The 18,584-nt window shown below is 39.1% G+C and overlaps 2 protein-coding genes across 2 annotated transcripts in view; one reads left to right on the top strand and one right to left on the bottom strand.

The window, feature by feature from the left end:
• LOC106871260 (THO complex subunit 5 homolog A) overlaps positions 1–13,730 on the bottom strand; it is a 52,284-nt gene extending 38,554 nt beyond the window's left edge. Inside the window, exons 1-2 of the mRNA XM_052973681.1 lie at positions 13,427–13,730; positions 3,123–3,272 (exon numbers count right to left, since the gene is read on the bottom strand). Of these exons, the coding sequence (XP_052829641.1) occupies positions 3,123–3,272; positions 13,427–13,471 (195 nt within the window). The 5' untranslated portion in view covers positions 13,472–13,730. The remainder of the gene's footprint in view (positions 1–3,122; positions 3,273–13,426) is intronic.
• A 3,679-nt stretch (positions 13,731–17,409) lies between these two features.
• LOC106871265 (LYR motif-containing protein 9) overlaps positions 17,410–18,584 on the top strand; it is an 11,495-nt gene continuing 10,320 nt past the window's right edge. The window contains exon 1 of the mRNA XM_014917628.2: positions 17,410–17,724. Within this exon, the coding sequence (XP_014773114.1) occupies positions 17,590–17,724 (135 nt within the window). The 5' untranslated portion in view covers positions 17,410–17,589. The remainder of the gene's footprint in view (positions 17,725–18,584) is intronic.

The raw sequence follows: 18,584 nt of genomic DNA, 5'->3' as shown, positions 1-18,584 counted from the left end.
TATATATATATATATATATATATACACACACACACACACACACACAATGGGTTTCTTTCAGTTTCCACCTACTAAATCCACTCGCAAGTCTTTGGTTAACCAGAGGCTTAAGTAGAAGAGATTTATTTGCCTAAGGTGCTACACAGTGGGACTGTACCTGGAACCATGTGGTTGGGAAGCAAACTTCTTACCACACAGCCATGCCTGTACCTTATGTATATCTGTGTGTGTGTGTGTGTGTGTGTGTGTGCTTGCTTCTCCTTGTTTTGATGTCATGTGACAGTTGTAAATGAGTATGGCTGTCATACTTAATGGCATCATTCATTTTCAGTCTTCTGTTAAAAACCCGTCCAATTAGGGCAAAATGTTACGTTACTTGGAAACAAGTGTTGGTAACAGGAGAATTGGAAACAAATGGTTGGTATTGCTTGTGGGATGGTAAAGCCCATTAATTCCATCGCGTGATCTCTCTTTCTCCCTCTTCATCTCTCTCTCACGCATACACACGCCTCATCTTTTTAATGTCCCCTTTTCCATGGTTGCATGAGGCAGACAGAATTTGCAGAATAGATTTTCTACAGCTGGATGTCCTTCCTGTCACCAACCCCAACCTGTTTCAAAGCAAGGTTAACATTTCCCTATAACCAAACAAGCTTTGATGGATGACTGGAAACAAATGACACTGCCTGTATGATGATAATGATGCTTGTCCCCAACAATCATGTGATATCATGGCAAAGAACACAAACTCAAATACACATTCAACATGCTTCTTTCAGTTTCTGTTTACCTAATCCACTCATAAGACTTTGGTTGACCCAGTACTGTAGCAGTAGACAATTGCCCAAGGTGCTACACAGTGGAACTGAACCTAAAACTATGTGGTTTAAGAAGTTAACCTCTTAACCACACACCCTTGCATGCACCTGTACAAACTTTAATAGTCAGTCCCACTGCGTGGCACCTTGGGCAAGTGTCTTCTACTATAGCCTCGGGCCGACCAAAGCCTTGTGAGTGGATTTGGTAGACGGAAACTGAAAGAAGCCCGTCGTATATATATATATATATATATATATATATATATATATATATATATATATATATATATATATATATATATGTGTGTGTGTGTGTGTGCGTGTCTGTGTTTGTCCCCCCAACATCGCTTGACAACCGATGCTGGTGTGTTTGCTGTTCGGCAAAAGAGACCGATAGAATAAGTACTAGGCTTACAAAGAATAAGTCCTGTGGTTGATTTGCTCGACTAAAGGCAGTGCTCCAGCATGGCCGCAGTCAAATGACAAACAAGTAAAAGAGTAAAAGAGTATATTGAACAATATATATTGAATATATATTAAATAATATACTGATTGAATGGTGATAGCTGTAACGATTTTGTATCATAAAAGACAGAAATTAAAAAGTGGTTGTGTGGTAAGAAGCTTGCTTCCCAACCACATGGTTCCGGGTTCAAACTCACTGCATGGTACCTTGGGCAAGTGTCTTTTACACTTGTGTGTGGGTTTGGTAAATGGAAACTGGAAGAAGCCTGTCATATATCTGTGTGTGTCGGTGTGTATGTCTCTATGTCTATGGTTGTCCCCTACCACCACTTGACAACTGGTGTTGGTGTGTTTACACTTTTAGCAGTTCAGCAAAAGAGGCCAATAGAATAAATAATAGGCTTCAAAAAATAAGTCCCAGGGTCAATTTATTCAACCAAAAACCCTTCAAGATGATGCCCCATCATGGCTGAAACAAGCAAAAGATAAACTATAGGTGCAGGTGTGGCTGTGTGGTAAGAAGCTTGCTTCCCAACCATATGGTTCCTGGTTCAGATGGTGATGCACATTTACAACTAGCAGATGATGACAAAGAGGCACTAACACACACGTGCACACATATATACATAGGAAACAATCTTGAGCAATATGTTGTCCACTTTTCCATTTTTGCATGGATTGAATGGAATTCACTGAGGCAGATTTTCTATGGTAAGATATCCTTCCTGTTGCTAAACTTCATTTGTTTCCAAGCAAGGTAATATTTCTCCAGGCCAGACATGTTTTTACGGAAGCTTGGAAATGGATGCTGCTGCTTGCATGGTGGTGACACACATACACACATATATACGATAGGCTTCTTTCAGTTTCAACTGACCAAATCCACTCACAAGGCTTTGACACTTGCCCAAGATGCCATACAGTAAGAATGAGTCTGAAATCACATGGTTGGGAAGCAAACCTCTACACTACATAGCCATGAAATAAAGCACATCTTTTGTGCATTACTTATGAAATGTAACATATATTTAACCTTTTAGCATTTAAAATGGCCATATCTGGCTCAAATATTCTATCTGCTTTATGATCAAGCTAGCCAAATCTAGCATTTCATACCAACCCTACAATATCATTCTAAAAATTAACAGTTACCTCAACAAAATCTCAAAGTTATGATAAAATGCATGATTTCAAAGAGGCAATAGTCAGTGACCAAGACTGTTGGTGATTTGCTGTGCTTGAGAAGACATGTGAAGCTTAGTGAAATCATAATCACAGTCAATGCTGGTGACATGTAAAAGGCAGCCATGCCAGGGACACATAAAAAGCACCCACTACATTCTGTGGAGTGGTTGGCATTAGGAAAGGCATGCAGCTGTAGAAACCAAGCCAAAACAGACTGGGGCCTGGTGCAGCTCTCTGGCTTACTGGTCCCAGTCAAACCGTCTAACCCATGCCAGCATGGAAAGCAGACACTTGATGATGATGATGAACGTGAATAAATAGGCATTACTTTTGACAGAATAATTTGAATGTTAAAGGGTTAATGTGTTAATCACTACCAGAGGAATGTGATAGAAGTTTAAACTTTTTTTTACAGTTAAACATGTGCTAGTATGAATAAATGAAATATCTGACTTCAAGTGGAACCATTCTGATTATGGTCACACATTTGTGATGGGAAAATGTGTAACATTTAGCTTTTGTGCATAAGAGACAGCTCTAATGTTTAGAATGAAAAGGTTTAAAAAATGTGAATATTATACATAAATAAATCCGGCATTTGATATTTATATATAAGATGTTTGGCTAATGAAAATTCAGTAATTAAATACTTACCGCTTCTTTTGATTTACTTGTTTTCAACTCTTTTATAACTTGAATCAACTTCAGAATCTCCGAACAAGACTGTTTGTATAATGTTAGATCCTGGTGTGCATCTCGATTGTCAACTTCTTCTTCTTCAGCATAGAACAGAGACATCTTCTCCTGCAAAGATATTTATTATTATCATTATTCAAATGCCACCGAGGTTGACTTTGCTTTTCATTGTTTTTTTTTGGGATGACCACTAGGGTCGATGTCATTGACTAGTCTCTCCCCACAAAATTCCAAACCTTGTATTTAAAGTAGAAAGAATTATTATTGAATGAGAGAGCAGTACATGCCGTAAAAGTGACACTGGTGTACAAATATACACATATACCCATTCATCTCAATACATGGCTACAATGCTCCACCCCACTACACCAGCTTGTGGTCAGAGATGCACATATCATCAGCCACTATAGGACATGCTCAAACGGTTAAGGTCAAGCAGCTGACATGCAATTCTGTGGTATTGAGCAGAACATTTGCTGTAGCCCTATTGAGGAGACCCACTTCGGTCATGAATGACCATGGAATTGCACCTAGAAAGTTACCCTCTGAGACACAAGTCCAGACAAGGTTCTCTATAGAAGACCAGCAGTCACCATGCATACCAGCCTCCCGTCTCCACACCACTGATGTTATCCAAGAGAAAGGCAAAGGCTGATACAGCTTGGCACCAGTGATGTCGCAACTCAATTCTACAGATGAGTGAACTGGAGCAACATGAAATAAAGTGTCTTGCTCAAGAACACAACACACAGCCCGGTCCAGGAATCAAACTCACAACCATAAGCGTGACGCTCTAATCACTATTATTACTCTCTGAGTGGTTGGCGTTAGGAAGGGCATCCAGCTGTAGAAACTCTGCCAAATCTGATTGGAGCCTGGTGTAGCCATCTGGTTTCACCAGTCCTCAGTCAAATCGTCCAACCTATGCTAGCATGGAAGGCGGACATTAAACGATGATGATGATGATGATGATGATGATTATTGAGTTAGAGATCAGTGCATGCCACCAAAGTGACACTGGAGTACAAATATACAAAGCCTAATATACCCATTCATCTCAACACATGGCTACAATGCTCCCCCACTACACCAGCTTGTGGTCAGAGATGCACATATCATTAGCCACTATGGGACATGCTCAAATGCTTAAGGTCAAGCAGCTGACATGCAAATCTGTGGTATTAAGCAGAATATTTGCTGTAGCCTTATTATTATTATTATTGAGTGAGAGATCAGTGCATGCCATCAAAGTGACACTGGAGTACAAATATATGAAGCTCAATATACCCATCATGACTACTTGTCTGATAAGGGTAAACCAGGCACATGCATCACAACCATATATGCACGACATGGTGATCTCATATCAAGATAATCAATGCATGATCTTACAGGTGGGGCCCAGCTAGAATTTTCTTCAGGTTGAGTAGCCCATTACACTCAAACGGTCCCTGAATAAGGATGAAGGAAACACCTATGTTTTCAGAAGTGAATTACTCAAACTCCAAAGAATTCCTTTCAACACATGACTATGATGCTCCTCCACTACTTCTGCTAGTGATCAAAAATGCACATATCATTAATCAATAAGGGAACATGCTCAACTGGTTACAGTCAAGCAACTGACAAGCAAATCTGTGGTATTAAGCAGTGGCAAGCTAATAGAATTATTAATATGTCAGAAAAAATGTTATGGCAGATTTTCTACAGCAGGATGTCCTTTTGTCATCAACCTTCACTTATTTCTGAGCAAAGTTTCCCTATGACTGGACATGCTTTTAAAGAAGACCAGAAACAAATGATATTGCTTGTATGATGGTGACACTAATTTAACAACTCTTGCACAATGTTAAAACAAGGAAACACAAACACACACACAGGTATATGATGGGCTTCTTTCAGTTTCCAACAACCAAAACCATTCACAAAGCTTTGGTCAGCTCCAAACTATTGTAGAAGATGCTTATGCATGGTGCAATAGTATTGATTCCAAAAGCCAGTGGTTGGGAAGCTAAAATCTTAATCATACAGTCATGCTAGAATATATATATATATTATATATTCACCTTGGGGGCAGGCATGGCAGTGTGTTAATTTGCTGCTCCCCAACCATATGAGTAAAACCTTGGGAAAGTGTCTTCTACTGCAGCTCTGGGCTAACCAAAGTATTGTAATTTGGAAAATGGAAACTGAAAGAAGTTTGTCACACACACACACACTTGTATTTACATATATGTAAATACAAAATGTGTGCCAGGTGCTTTTATGTGGAACCAGCACAAGTGCTTTTTAAGAGCTGTGTGCCAGTGCCACATAAAAAGCACCCATACTGGCACCAAGTAAAGGTGCCCATGCTAGTGTCACGTTAAAAACACCCAGCACACTCTGTAATGTGGTTGTCATTAGGAAGGGCATCCAGTCATAGGAAGCAAGCCAAGTCAGACTGGAACTTGGTACAGCTCTCCAGCTTTGCAATTCTGGTCAAATTGTCCTACCCAAACCAACATGGAAAACAGACGTTAAACGATGATGATGAATGAATGAATGAGAGTGTGTGTGTGTGTGTGTTACTGCTTCCTTGTTTTGACTTTGCATGACAATTGTAAATGAATGTCACCATCATGCAGGTGGTGTCCTTTGTTTCTAGTCTTCTGTGAAAGAAATATCTGATCATGAGGCAATATTACTTTGATTGGAAACAGGTGAGGGTTGACAACAGGAAGAGCATTCACCTCAACAAATTCTGTTTATCCCATGTGCACATGGAAACGTGGACATTAAGACAATGATGATTACGATGAAGATGACCTCAGACAAGTGGAAACACCACAGCAAAGTGAAAACTCTTTAGATTGCAAGAGCAAATAACCTCACTGGTGCTGTTGTCATCATAAAATGCACCCAGAATACCTCATCAAGCAGTTTATAAATGAGTAAAGATGATATAAGGGTGTTATATTTGCAGACAGATCAAAGTCTGTCCAAGGTCATGTACACTCAGTAAAGTGGTGGGTGTTATCAATGGCATCTAGCTGCAGAAATGATGCTAAAAATGGAATATTTTTGATCAAGATTTGGTCTTCCAACCTACCTAGGAGAGCATAGATTGGATGGTTGGACAGGATCGATCTGATGGGTCCAAGGACAGCATTACGTCCCATTGTCTGCTTTAGTATGGTTTCTATAGCTGGAGGCCCTTTCTAATGCCAACCATTTTGTATAGCATATGCTAATTGCATATTTGTGCCACGAGTACTAATGAGGTTGCCACGCAGTTTGCAAATTTATATACCCTAAAGGAGCAACTTTATATTAGGAGATGAGGGGAAGGAGTATGAGAGAAGGGGGCAGAGCAGAATAGGTTTCTTGCTGCAGAGAAGCTACAAAACTACTCTCCGACTGACAACAAGGTTAATTCTTCATTCTTTGAGAGAAAGGCTAATTGCATGTTACTTATGTTACAATACTGTGCAATGGTAGCAAGACATAGGCAATGAATGTAGAGAATGTGCAATTTTACTTAGCCTGATGGGTTTCAGTCATTTGTCATTGCGCCTCAATGAGGCCCAATACTCGAAAGGAGCAATAAACACTGAAAATGTGCAGAAAACAACTTCTGCTACATTCCAGGGAGAAAAAACTAGAAGTAGTTGATAGCTTCCGTTACCTAGGTGACCAAGTCAGTAATGGGGGAGGGTGCACTGAAAGTGTAGCTGCTAGAATAAGAATAGCCTGGGCAAAGTTCAGAGAGCTCTTACCTCTGCTGGTGACAAAGGGCCTCTTGTGCAGACTGTATGACGCATGTGTACGAACAGCCATGCTACATGGCAGTGAAACATGGGCTGTGACTGCTGAGGACATGCGTACGGTCGCAAGGAATGAAGCCAGTATGCCCCGATGGATGTGAAATGTCACTGTGCATACTCGACAGAGTGTAAGTACCTTGAGAGACGATTGCGCTGGTATGGTCATTTGGCAAAAATGGGTGAGGATAGTTGTGTGAAAAAGTGTCACAGCTTAGCAGTTGAGGGTACCTGTGGAAGAGGTAGACCAGGAAGACCTGGGATGAGATGGTGAAGCACGACCTTCAAACATTGGGCCTCACCGAGGCAATGACTTGCGACCGAGACCATTGGAAATATGCTGTGCATGAGAAGACCCAGCAAGACAAGTGAGACCATAACCCGTGGCTTTTACCATGGGTGGAGCCAGCCCACTTATGCGTACCTTTCCTTCTTTGGACAGAAAACCCTGCTTGCGAAGACCTGTTGAGGCAAGTGAAATCGAAATCGAAAACTGAACGAAATTCGTTGATTGGTACCCATGCCAACTTTCCTTCATTGGACACTAAGCTCAGCTTGCGAAGACCCGTTGGGGTAAGTGAGATAAAAACTGAACCAAATTCAATGACTGGCACCCGTGCCAGTGGAGCACTAACAGCACCATCCGAGCAAGATCACTGCCAGAGCAGCGGTCTCTCTTCCATGCTGGTGGCACGTAAAAAGCACCATTTGAACGTGGCCGTTGCCAGTACCACCGGACTGGCATGTGAACAAAACATTGGACTGATTCCTGTGCAGGTGGCACGTAAAAAAACACCATTTGAACGTGGCCGTTGCCAGTACCACCGGACTGGCTCTCGTGCCGGTGGCATGTAAAAAGCACCCACTACAGTCTTGGAGTGGTTGGCGTTAGGATGGCATCCAGCTGTAGAAACTCTGCTAGATCAGATTGGAGTTTGGTGTAGCCATCTGGTTCGCCAGTCCCCAGTGAAATCGTCCAACCCATGGTAGCATGGAAAGCGGACGTTAAATGATGATGATGACGATGAGTTTCAATATATACTTCTAATATTTTTATCAATATTTAGCAGAAGTAATAGAGTGACTCAAAGTCCGGGAGTTTCGGGTGTAGACACTTAACAGAGAGACTCAAGGATTGAGAGTTTCGCGTGTTGGCGCTTATCAAAGTTTGATAAGTGCCAACGCAGGAAACTCTCAGACCTCAAGTCACTCTGTTACTTCTAAATATTAATAAAAATAGGCGCACATGACAGAGACATCACCCGCCACCTCCTCCACTCCATTTCTTCACTGGAGGAGAGGGGGAGGGGGCGAAATATGTAGAAAAATACGGAAATTGCGAATTTTGCGAATTTTTTTTTCAGAATTGGAATTTCCATAGCAAAAAGTGAGGGAAGGGTCGGGTTACGTCTCCGTCATGTGCGCCCTTAATCTGTGCCATGTTATACAGTATAATGTTTATAAGATGAAAATCAAAATTTATAATACACTCACAAATTAATAGTTCTAAAGCAGAATAGGTTTCATCTTTATCAATTCATTTAAAACAGGTAAAGAACCAAAAAAATATTTTAAACACACCATATGCAAATTAACCAACTTGAAAAACAGGTTCTTTATTCAACAGGGGGTATCATACATTACATAATGTTGCACAGTATTCCTGGATTTCTGGAAGTTGGAGATGAGGTCTGCATGCACACACACACACACACATATATATATATATATATATTGTAACCCAGTACAGTCTGTTGCATGGTCAGTCTGTTGACAACTAAACAGGCAACCATGGTGAGGAGGGTGGTTTTTGGATACTCTGAGAGATGAAAAACAAAATCAGTAAAAAGATACTGCAACTTATGCGAGTCAACGGCTAATCCATTTGTGCTTTTTAGTCTCATTAAGAGATTGCGTCACACTACCTGGCACTTGCATGAATGTTTGTATGTACATATGCATGCATGTATATATATTATAACCCAGTACAGTGTGTAACATGGCCAAGCTGTTGGCAACCAAACCAACAATCATACCAAGATTTTGCGGTGAGGAGGGTGGTTTTTGGATACTCTGAGGAATGAAAAAACCTGTCAAAGAGTGCAGAAACCTATGTGAGTCAACTGCTATCATATGGACCCCTGCAACCTGCAGCTGATTGCTGTTCACAATAGCAGGAAAAAGACAAAGAAAAAAAAAACATACAAGCAAGAATTGTAGAGTAATGGTGGGAACATAAAATGTTAAGACACTTTTTGATCACAAAGAATCCAGTAATCCTGAGGATGAACTAGCAGAATAGCAAAGTTGTTGGCTTGGTATAATATTGACAATGCTGCACTCTTTGAAGCCTAGTTGTGTGGTGAAGATTAATTGACAGAAACAGGTGCTGGACACACCTTTTTCTGGAAGGGTGAAAAACGAGAAGGGGGTATTGGTTTTGTCACTCATACAGAGATAACCCACAAATTAAAACCTCATGGTTTCAGTGATAGAAGCATGTGCTTTCATGCTTCTTTACCATGCAAACATTTTATGACAGTCCTTTCTGTTTATTCTCTCACTCTTGACAGCAGTAGTGAATCTATCATGATTTTTACCAGGATTTTAGATCAGTTATAACTTTGATTTCAAAAGTAGATAAGATCTTCCTCTTTGGGTGATTTCAATGTTTGTGCTGGATGTGATCATAAGACCTGGAATGCACTAAGAAAGCATGGTCTAGGCAAGATGAACAACCATGGTCATCACTTTCTTCAGTTTTACACTGAATTTGAACATGTCGTTCATAGCACTGTTTTTCATTGAAAGGAAGTGTATAGAATTACTTGGATACACTCAGATCTATACCTGGGCATATTTTCGATTATCACCAAGAAATGAGACCTTCCAGATATTTGCATTGTCTGAGTCATGTGGGATGGAGAATGTGAGACGAATCATGAGCTCATATTTAGTAAATTGAAACTTCACATGTGCAAAATAAGATCTGGAGGAATAAAAGTCTTTAAACATACTGATGTGTTGAAATTAAAGGAATCTAATGTGCGTGAGAATTTTTGAAAAGCTACTGAGGAGATAGAAGCTGATGGAACTTGGGATCAGTTTAGACTGGCATCTACAATATTGAAGCTAAGGTTATTGGTTTCAAAAATAGAGAACATTGAGACTATAGTTTAATGAAAATGATCTGCAGATAAAACATGTTCCACCAAAAATATCTCAGTGCATCAGATAAAGATAAAAAGTCCTTGCTGCAATCTCCGAGGAATAAAATCATCATTTCAATGCAAAATATGACAAATGAAAAACCAACAATGGTATGACATTTTTAACAAGATTCAGAGTGCTTTCAACAGTAAAGACTTGAAAATATTATATTACTTAAACAGACAAGTCTTCAGTCTTCAATCTTGCTTTGAGGTACCATTTAAATTTAAGGATGGTTCCTTTCTCTTTAAGGATCATGAGGACATCATGAAATGGTCTGATCACTTCACAGATCTTTTTATAATCCCCCAGTTACTGGTGAAAATGTCATCAATAATCTGCCTCAAAAGGATATTGTCTTGCAATAATGGACTGTTCCACTACAGATGAAATAAAGAACAAAGATATTAATACTGGGAAAGCACCAGGTCTTGTATTCCCATTGAAGTCATTCTCCAAGGGAGTGACAGGCTTGTTGTAGTGATCCACCAATATCAGGCATCTGGTTTGGTGTTCCTGTCCGCTAAGATTGGGTTGGTGCCATTTTAATTTCATTATTTGAAGAAGAGGTATCCAAATCTGAGTGTGGAAATTACTGAGAAATAAACCTGCTTGAAGCGGTTCGTAAGGTTTTTGCAAAACTTTTACTGAACCAGCTAACAAAGTTGATATATCCTTCTGTCATCCACAGAGGGACATATCAGACACATCTCCATAGTGATATGAAAGCTCGTTTTAACAGTTCATCCTTAGAACCAATTTCTATTCATAACAGGATTAAACAAAGTGATACTTCAGCTCTGACACTTAAATACACATATATTTTGCTGTAACTGTTTTGCACAGTTTCAAGGACTGTAATATGAACATCTATAATTCATTTCAAGATTACAGGTAAGGTTTTTGATGTAAACACACTCCAACACAAAATTGAAGACTTTCCATGTTCTTGTTCATGAACTCCTTTATGTTCACAATATAGTTGTCGCTCACGCAGAAGACATGCAGGCTATAATGGATTTCTTCTCTTGAGCATGCACTGCTTCTGGACTCACCATCAGCCTGAAGAAGACAAAGATCATGTTCTCTCAGCTTCCAGGCGAGCCCTATATTGAACTTAACCTCTTCTTCCAGGGTACAAAATTGAATGTTGTTGTTGACTCTTTTTGTCTACTCTGGCAGTACTCTCTCTAGAGATGGGTTCCTTGATTCCGAAATTTGAGGATTGAAAAAGCCAGCAAAGCATTTGGAACGCTCAAAAATCAAGTGTGGTCTAACAGAGGTATTACCATCAAAACCAAGTTCAGCATCTATGAATCATGCATCTTCGCTCCTCTTTTATACTCTGCTCAGATGATATGTATGAGGGGGTACCCAAAAGAAACTAGAATTTTGCAATATTATTTTATTCACTTAGTTTTACATGTTTACACTTTTATCACCTTCAAAGTATTCTCCATTTGAAGCAATGTATCGGTCCAGAAGCGTTTTCTACTATTAGAAGCAATCCAGGAACTCTTCCAAAGCAATGCCTTTAAAAGCCTCCATCTTTTTTTTTACTTCACCTCTTCAAGATGATTGCTTTTGGTCTTCTGTGAGCAAGTGAGTAACAAACTTAGCTACAACTCTTTTCATTCGCAATTCCCCACTTTGTTGGCAGGAGCTCCAGAACACACCAGTCATATAAGCAAGTTCATCAATTGTTTGACAACATCCCTCAAAGATCAGTTCAAGAAATTTCATGATGGCTTCATTCGTTCAGTAGGTCAGCAGTCGTCTTGAACGAGGTTGGTCTTCAAGCAACAAGAGACCTTTCCTGAAGCATGAAAACCACTCGTAAACTTGCGTTTTGCTCATGGCAGCATCCTTGTAAGCTGTTTGAAGCATGACAACTGTTTTGCTCGCAGTTTAACCCAGCAGAAAAAAGAATTTCATGGAAACACTGTTCTTTCGTTTCAGCCATCGCAAAATTCGACAAACAGAGGAGAATCACTGTAAAACAAAGACACACTACGGTCGGCAGAATGATGCTTGAGGGTCGCATCAAGTGGCTTCTAACGACGGAAGTCTAAACTACAACGGGCTTGTCCCACAGAGAACGCTTCCGGTTACCCCCTTGTATATCATCATCACATCAAGCAAGGTTTTGGAAAGATTCCATCAAACTTGCCTTAAGAGGATCTTAAACATCTTCAGCGCATCTAGTATTAAAAAGCTCCTCATACATAACCAGATGCCTTACTAGGAATGCAGTATGACAAAGTACCTAAGCTGTTGTTTTTCGGGAAGTTGCAACATAGTAAACGTCCAAGGCATAAACCTAAGAAACGTTTTAGGGATTTCGTCAAATTTGGATCAAGGAGAATCGAACCATACATCTTGAAACAAGCACTTTGTAAACAAAGCTTAACATCAATCCCAGATATTTTTCTATCCGAAAATGTAACATCTGCAGTCGGGTTTGTTTGTCCAAAGCCACACTTGCTAGTCATATGAAATCTCACGGTGGCATTTATTTCTTGCAGAGATGGACTTCATCACAACTGTCTCCGACGAACAGGAACGTGAAACTCTGAGTAACAATTTTAAGATTTTTCAGCTTTAATAAAAGCATATTACTCTACCTTAGGTATTCGAGTACTATTTTTTCCACCTTGTTTTGCATTTATGTATTTAGTTGTGTGTATGTGTGTGTATATACTGTTGTGTCTGGGGAGAGTCATTCTCTTTTGGTGCCTTATAATTTAAGACACTCACCGGTGATAATTTCAGAAAAATAAAAAAGGGTCATCTTTCGGTACAATACCAATACCGAAAGATCGCCTTAGAAATTTTACTGGTAAGTGTATCAAATTATAAGGCACCAAAAGAGAATGACTCTCCCCAGACACAACAGAATATGCTTCAACACACGAACTCACATAAAGAACCTTGCAAACCAAATCCAAAAACGAAATATATATATATATATATATATATATATATATACACACACACTCAGGCGTATGAATGACTACATTATGTAATGTGTTCGTTCCCTTTTAAAACGGTGCGGTGACATTTATATTGAGGAAGATTTGATTACGATATCCACTAAATCCAAACATAAAGGCTTACATCCATAGATTACGATAAAGGCCGATATCCAAGAAATATAGTTAGATTATTCGCGAATAGTTATTAATAATAATAATTATTATTATTATTATTATTATTATTAATAATAAGTGTAATAGCGATATAACTTACATTCTCTTCTAGCTTGTGTTTCTTAACATCCATTGATTTCTTCATGTTACCGGTTTATATAGTCAGTATAAGTCGAGGGTAGAGTAGCGACACTACCGGAAGTAGATGTAGCTATAGTAATAGTAGAGGTAATAGGTAGTAGTAGCAGCAGCAATAAGTTGTAGACGTAGTAGTGGTAAGGGAGACAGTAGTGAGAAAGTAGTGAGAGTAACAGACATAGAGTGGCGGCAATAGTATCGGTAAACTTAATAAGAATAGTGCTTGTAGAATTTAATTGTAATTTAGTTGAGGTTTACATAAAAATAGAAAAAATCTTCAACTAGTAACTCTCGCCATTAGAGAGCCGTGAAGGGAGACAATAACACATGCGTATACACTAAAGGTTATTAAATAAGAAACGTCAAATCGAACCTTTATTAGGTTCCTATCTTTCAGCTACGACCCTACTTTGGTATCTTTCCAAAATTTTTCTTTTTCCTTTTTTGAAACAGTGGATCTCAAAGCTTATAAAACTATATAAAAAAAAAAGAATTTAAATATTGGATTGACCGCCCATCCTTCCGTTTTATTTTAGTCGATTGTGTGTGACACTTATTCTGAGATAACTTCATTTTGATGCCTTATCTTAGAATACGTTTTCGAAGAAGAGATGGTGATAATGTTGAAATTTTGTTTTATTATTGTTTTCTCTTTTTTAATAAGAAAAGAAACCCATATCTTTTTTAGCTAGTCAATAAGGATCTTCCTGATTTGACGGACACCACTTGTTTTCTTAACGAAGCACTTTCAAACTTGGGATATTGGTAGAATGTGTCATATAAAACAACTTTTTCTCTTAGCCTTCTTAACAAAAATTTGTACATCGCAAGTTATTTCATGTTAAAGTTGTCGTATTTCTGTAATTTCAACCAGTCACTGACGTCTATTCAGCTGAATACAGTTACTGCTGTTTTTGTAAACAATAATTTTTGCCAGTGTCAAGAGTGTTATTCCCTGTTTAATTTAAATTTCTCATGATCATTGTATAACAAAAAAGTGATCTAAGACATTACCTCGGGGCCGTATTCACGAGTAATGGGAAGCGGGAAACTGAATTGGTTGTGAGAATTGCTGTTGTCGGCATAGTAATGCGGCAGCTTCAGCATTCGATCACGATAAAAAGACGGGTTACTAAAAGAACCAGACTTGATGCCTTCGCTTTAGTTTCCGCGCCTATCTATACCTATGGTTATGAATGATCAAATGGGGTTCCTTTAAAGCAGGGGTTCTCAACAATTTTTTTTTATCAATGGACACCTTTGATTTCTATTTTATCCTGGTGGACCCTCATAGCCATTAAAAGCTAGTTTTATAGAAACTTCTTTCAAAATTCCTATTTTGTTTTTCACTCATTAACTTGTCTAGGTTGAACTATGTAAAGTGTCAGAGAAAGAAACCTAGCTAGTTTCATGCAATGCGTATTAATACATACATTTACAGCAAAATTTATTCAGGGGCCCTTAAAGTACTATTGTAGATCCCTTTTTCATGTTAGATAAGGAATATCAATCAGCGTATTGTCATCCATTGATCTATCCATCTTCCCGTCCATTATTTCGGAGGTACCTTCTCAGTGAGGTCCTATCAAAAGCAACCGTCAGAAGCACTTTTCGGTTGAATTCCTAAGCGTGATCAACTGAGACAATGGTTATTATTAAACTATCTCATTCATGGTCTACCACTAGGTCTCCAGTTGGCTGGCTCAGCTTGAAGAATTCATCTTATGAGTCTTTCCTACGCCATTAAAATCGTACGACTGTAGTACCGTAGCTGTGACATCTCAATGCAAGAAGTAACGATTCGACCTCTAGAGAATCCTTGGTTTCCGAGCTACACATAGAGATCTTTTAAATCAGTGGTCCTCAAACGGGGTCCAAACAAGATTTTGGGGGATCCACACAACAAATTAGTAAATTGTGCCAAATATTAAAATTTTCGATAAATGCTGGCAGCCAAACAGAAAGGATCCTGAAGTTGGAAGGTACTGTAGCAATACCTAGGATTCGAACCCTATTCGCTTAGTTTTCAGGCTACTACAATTGAAACATGCAATTATCACGTTTATGTTCTATTTATCGATCAATCAACGTGTGGAAAATCACACCACAAAGAACAAAAGTAAATGTCCTTGAGATTCGTGCGCTTTTTTCATGTGATAAGCAGTATCCGTGAAGATCTAAGTGCTGAGGTTCGAGACCACCACAGAGAACAGACATCTCACTTTTTGCCAAGCAAGCCAGATCAATCGCAGAAGTTAAGACACTCGCCAGAGAGCAATACATAATTCTCGGTACCTGCGAAACCTCGTTATGAAGTATAACTTGTCTCTAATGCACTTCTCTATGCCAGCTCTATAAACTTAATTTCCTTACCTCTCACTATACAAAGCCTTGAGTAGATTCGGTTAAACTCATCTCGATGTCTTTTGCTCCAAGGTTTGGCTGAGCAAACAGTTAACGATGCGTAATTTCACTTCTCGTCACAAGCAAGCCAGAAATGAGAGTAGATTCGAATAAACTCACATCTCGAGTTTCCTTCAAGACCAATTCGTTCCTGTCTCTAGAGTAAACTCTTAATGACTAGAATTTAGACACTATAAAAGTCGCTCCCGATATCTTAAGTCTTTCTGCAGTGAATATCTGAAAATTCATGTATATATACGTTCAGCCTTTTCTTAAGTAAATATATTATAAAATGTTCGGGAGTTTTGTTCCTGTTTACAGCACATGCAACCGGCTTAATCTGCAAGAAGGCACGAGCTACTTACGCTGATTTGCTGCAGCAGACGCCATGCTCTTGTACGGACGAGGTATCGGGCGAGCCGTTTTAAGCTAGTTGGGTCTAGTTCGAGAATTTTAAAAAGAGGACCAGCATTCACTATCTTGTTGGGCATGGTGAGGCAGCGAGAGCAAATATGAAGGCAGTTGAAGATTACCTCAAAACTTTTGTCGGAATTGTAGCAGCCGAAAGATACATCCCTCAGCAAGTCTTCAACTGTGACGAGACAGTCCAAATAGGACTTATAAAGCAGCAGAGAAGAAGCGGATGCCAGTCAACAAACCCATGAAAGATAGGTTAACCTCCGCACTGTGCGCCAATGCGAGCGGCGACTTCAAGATTAAGCCGTCGCTTGTTTATCGTTCAGAAAACCCCAGAGCCTTTAAGTCACATAAGATTCTGAAAAAAAAAAATGCAGGTTATGTGGAGGGTAAATACAAGGGCATGGGTCACCTAGCAGTTCTTTGTGGAGTGAGTGAATTTGGTCTTTGGTCCTGATATTAAGAAATATCTCCAGGAAAATAACCAACCTCTGCAAGCCCTTCTTGTCCTGGATGCACCTGCTTACCTACCTAACCTCGAAGATGACATCTTTGAAGGGTTCAAGTTTATAAAGGTTCCCTACCTCCCACCCAACACCACCCCTATCCTGCGAGTAATTTGAGTTACGAGCTCCGTCACGGAACGAATTAAACTCGTAAGTCAAGGTACCACTGTATGTGCGTGTGTGTGTGTGTGTGTGTGTGTGTGCATGTATGTATGTATGTATGTATGTATGTATGTATACGTGTGCGCGCGTGCACACACCAGTTTTTCTTTTCTTATTGAATTCCAATATGATCGTAATCTACACCATCTGGAAAGTATTTGACAAAAATATAAATTTTTCTGAGAGTTATGAGGAAATAAAACCAGGAGTTGAAGGAGGCACACTAGTGTAGGTATACCCGTAGTAGCAATCTCGTCGTATATGCGTTTCTGCGTATATTTCATTTTTCAGGGTTCGATAAACTAAAGTAGCAGTTAAGGTTAAGTTTTCCTATAAAGCATTCTGAATATGAATGTAAAAGACGAGAAAGGGTAAGGCTAAATACCCTATCATCAACCAAACCCAAATTTGTGACCTTGTGTCAATGTTAAAATATAAATATCTATACCGGAAGTAAACAAACCGGAAGTTGATATATGTTGCTAAAGAACATAGGTTTGTGGTTGATAACGTTTGCACACATTGGAACAACATACCATCAAAAGTCAAAAGATGAACTATCATTTGACGACGACGACTCAAAGAGGTTAACTTTACGTTCTCTCTGATGTTTCAGTTAGTCTTTGTTTAATTATTAATGAAGTTAGCCATGCTGTCAAGCAAAACACCTTTCCTCATCCAGAAACCGGCTCATTTATATCGGAAACTTCTAAGGGACATTAAGAAACTTCCCAAAGAAAGTCAATCACATTATAAACATCATGTAAGACAGGTATGTGGTTGAGGTATGTTATGTTCTTTGAACACACATCTCTAATTAAATAATCAACTATAAACGATGTTTACAGTCGATTATTTACGTTCTGAGTTCAAATGTCGCCGAGGTCGACCCTCATCCTTTCAGGATCGATGATCTAATTACTAATTGAGTACTGAAGTCAATGTAATCGACTACACCCCTTTCCCAAAATTTCAGATTTTGTGCCTATGTGGTTTTGTGGGATTTCTATGAGCAACTCTTGGGAGTCTCCTTCTTTTGGGGAATTTTCCAGTTAGAATTTATATTATCGCTTTTACTATTTGCACGCATCTATTTATATAACTCTTTATTGTATTGTTCTGGATCGTTTCCGATGTTTTTTTTTATGACCTAGTAAGTGGTAGATAAAGAAAGCTTTATCATTAAGGCGGCGAGCTGGCAGAATCGTTAGCACGCCGGGCAAAAGGCTTAGCAGCATTTCGTTCGTTCTCAAGTTCTGAGTTCAAATTCCGCCGAGGTCGACCTTGTCTTTCATCCTTTCGGGGTCGATGAAATAAGTACCAGTGATGCACTTGGATCGATGAAATCACTAGTCCCCATCCCCTAACGTTTCAGGCCTTGTACCTATAGTAGAAAAAATTATTATTATTGGCGGAATTCTGCCATACCATAAAAGCCCCTTATCACTTTTTTTTTCTGGTGGTGGTGGGGAATTTTTACAAAATTTTTGCGAATTTGTGTTCTACATATTGAAATTCATACGATTATGCAAAAACAAATTTAAAATAAAATTCCAATTCCCTTTTTATCCTCCTCCCATAAATCCTAAAATTTTCACTGTTTTTCGATTTTTTTAAAAATCACAGTTTTAA

Source organism: Octopus bimaculoides, chromosome 16 (genome assembly GCF_001194135.2).
Source record: "Octopus bimaculoides isolate UCB-OBI-ISO-001 chromosome 16, ASM119413v2, whole genome shotgun sequence".
Classification (NCBI taxonomy): Eukaryota; Metazoa; Mollusca; class Cephalopoda; order Octopoda; family Octopodidae; genus Octopus; species Octopus bimaculoides.
This window is presented reverse-complemented; position numbering and strand designations above follow the sequence as displayed.